Here is a 2,244-nt window from a genome sequence, read left to right on the forward strand (position 1 = left end):
TTCAATCCATACAGACAAACTTCTATTGAACAATGTGAACACATTTCACAAAGTCAGAACTCACACAAACTAAAATCTGTTTCACACAATTCACAATCAATCATATTTCACTAACACAGAGGAGGATTAAATTGTATGAAAGTTACACACTTCTATTGTAGGATTAGTAAAATAAAACGTAGAAGTAAAACATGTAGCTACTTATTTATCTGTTTAGTGTGATTGTTAATTTTCTTTAATTGTTTGATCATTTTCTTTTTTGTCGAAATATTATTAAACCATGACAATTGACGCGCGCCTAAATGTTGCGTCAGACAAGTGACCATGAAAATAGGTTCTTGACTTCTTGTGCCCCAAGATAAGATTTTGGTTTTTTACTTGCGAATCTTTAAACGCATCTGAAACAAGCAATCACATGGTGATGTAGGACCATGTTACATTGTAGCGCATGTACGCCACGTCGAGACATTTTGACGAACGTTTGCGTAATGGGTGTTTTTGCATTATTTTTGTGGTAACAATTCATGTCGTAGCTCAGTCAAGGCAGAGGTTGACATAGTGTATGAATAATCACAGAGAGTACTCCAATACCCAAACACATTATTAGTTTTATACTGACTAATAATGTGTTTTCCGAGAAGTAAATGTGAAATTTTAATATCAAGCATTATTTTAATATCAAGCAACGTAACTGAGATAAATAGTATTTTCTTTTTTTTTTGTGCAAAAGTAAATTATTTGACTTATTGAATTGTTTGTACTATTTTAATACTGACTCAACTTAGATCTAATTTCAATAAACATCTAAATCATTCAAGTGCATTCTTACTGAACACATAAGAAATCACAAACTCTAGAAACATTATTTTTATCATGACCGTTCATAAAACACATGCCTATCATTCAAAAGCGTTGCATGAGCCATTTCCCTAGCTAGCTATGATCATGTTAAGCACATATTTTTCATAACGTCTTGAATAAACGTTTGCAACGCAGTTTGAGACGATCCACTATCCATTAAGGCTACGTGACAGCCCTCGCTCATCTCCTTCACTCTCTTCCTCACTTCACTATCCTGTTCCATCAGACACATGATTCCTCTCTCTATTTCCTCTGCCGTCACCAAAACCGTATCCTTTCCCAATCCCACAATAAGACCACCTCGCCAATATTTTCTTATCTCCACAGCTAGTCAAAGCTCGTCCACCATCTCGAAAGCATTGGACTTCTGTTCCGCGTATAACGGCCATGGCGCCGTGGGAACACCGAACCAAAGACTCTCGAGGATCGAATTTCAACCACCGTGAGTGAAAAAACCTCCAACCGCCGGATTAGCTAGCACGTCCACCTGCGGAGCCCATCCAATCACTTTCCCTCTCTCCTTTGTCCGATCAAAGAACCCCTCCGGGAGAACTTCTTCAAGATTTGTAAACTGTCTTGGAAATTCTTTGAATATATTCGGAGATGCACGACAGAGAGACCACAAGAAACGGTGGCCGGTTCGTTCCAACGCAATGGCAATTTCTCTTGCTTGTTCCTCACGGAAGCCTCCCATGCTTCCGAAGCAGAGGAACACTACTGATCTGTTTGGTTGCTTGTCAAGCCACCCTAAAATCTCTGATTGCTTCTCGTCCTTGGAATCACCAACTCCAACTCCGTTCTCGAGTTGCAGCAGTGGTCCTACTGGATAAGGAGGAGGAGTCTCACAATAACTAGATAGAAACTTTAACGCATACGGTTCTAACTCAACAACCGTATTAATCAAAATACCCTTCATCTCTTTAAATTTTCTAGCTTTGTTAACAAACGTCGGAAGCCATTGTTTAGATGCGTAAGCGTAAGGAAGGCACTTTACCGGATAAGGAGGAGTCAAGCAACGAATGTCCATCACAGCTTCTGACTCTTCAAAATCACTTTCACTTATATCGTACTTATTGTCATCGTACAACATCTGGATGTTAAGTTTAAGTGCAAGAATGATGTGATTCTCCCAAGGAATCGACGCTCTAAGGTTGGTAGACTGATAATCCTAGAACTCCGATGGCTCGCGAAGCTGGATGATAAGGTGTGAGATAAACTAAAAGATCCTTATGCCCCAAACTCTCTTAAAACAAACCAAACAAAGCAAGGCGGTGGAACTTTAGATAGAAGCTTAGCAGAGACCGATGACAAGGCGTGAGACGAATCCCAAAAATCCTTGTGCCCTAGACTCTCTCGTAACGACTCTTCAATCCTCAGCTAATG

General features: G+C 39.6%; 1 protein-coding gene across 1 annotated transcript; it reads right to left on the minus strand.

Moving 5' to 3' along the window:
• LOC104738345 (UDP-glycosyltransferase 71B7-like) lies at nt 1,295–1,951 on the minus strand. Its single transcript, XM_019234583.1, has one exon. The coding sequence runs from the start codon at nt 1,949–1,951 to the stop codon at nt 1,295–1,297; it is 657 nt and encodes a 218-aa protein (XP_019090128.1).

The sequence above is a fragment of the Camelina sativa genome, chromosome 13 (assembly GCF_000633955.1).
Source record: "Camelina sativa cultivar DH55 chromosome 13, Cs, whole genome shotgun sequence".
In the NCBI taxonomy this organism is placed as follows: domain Eukaryota; kingdom Viridiplantae; phylum Streptophyta; class Magnoliopsida; order Brassicales; family Brassicaceae; genus Camelina; species Camelina sativa.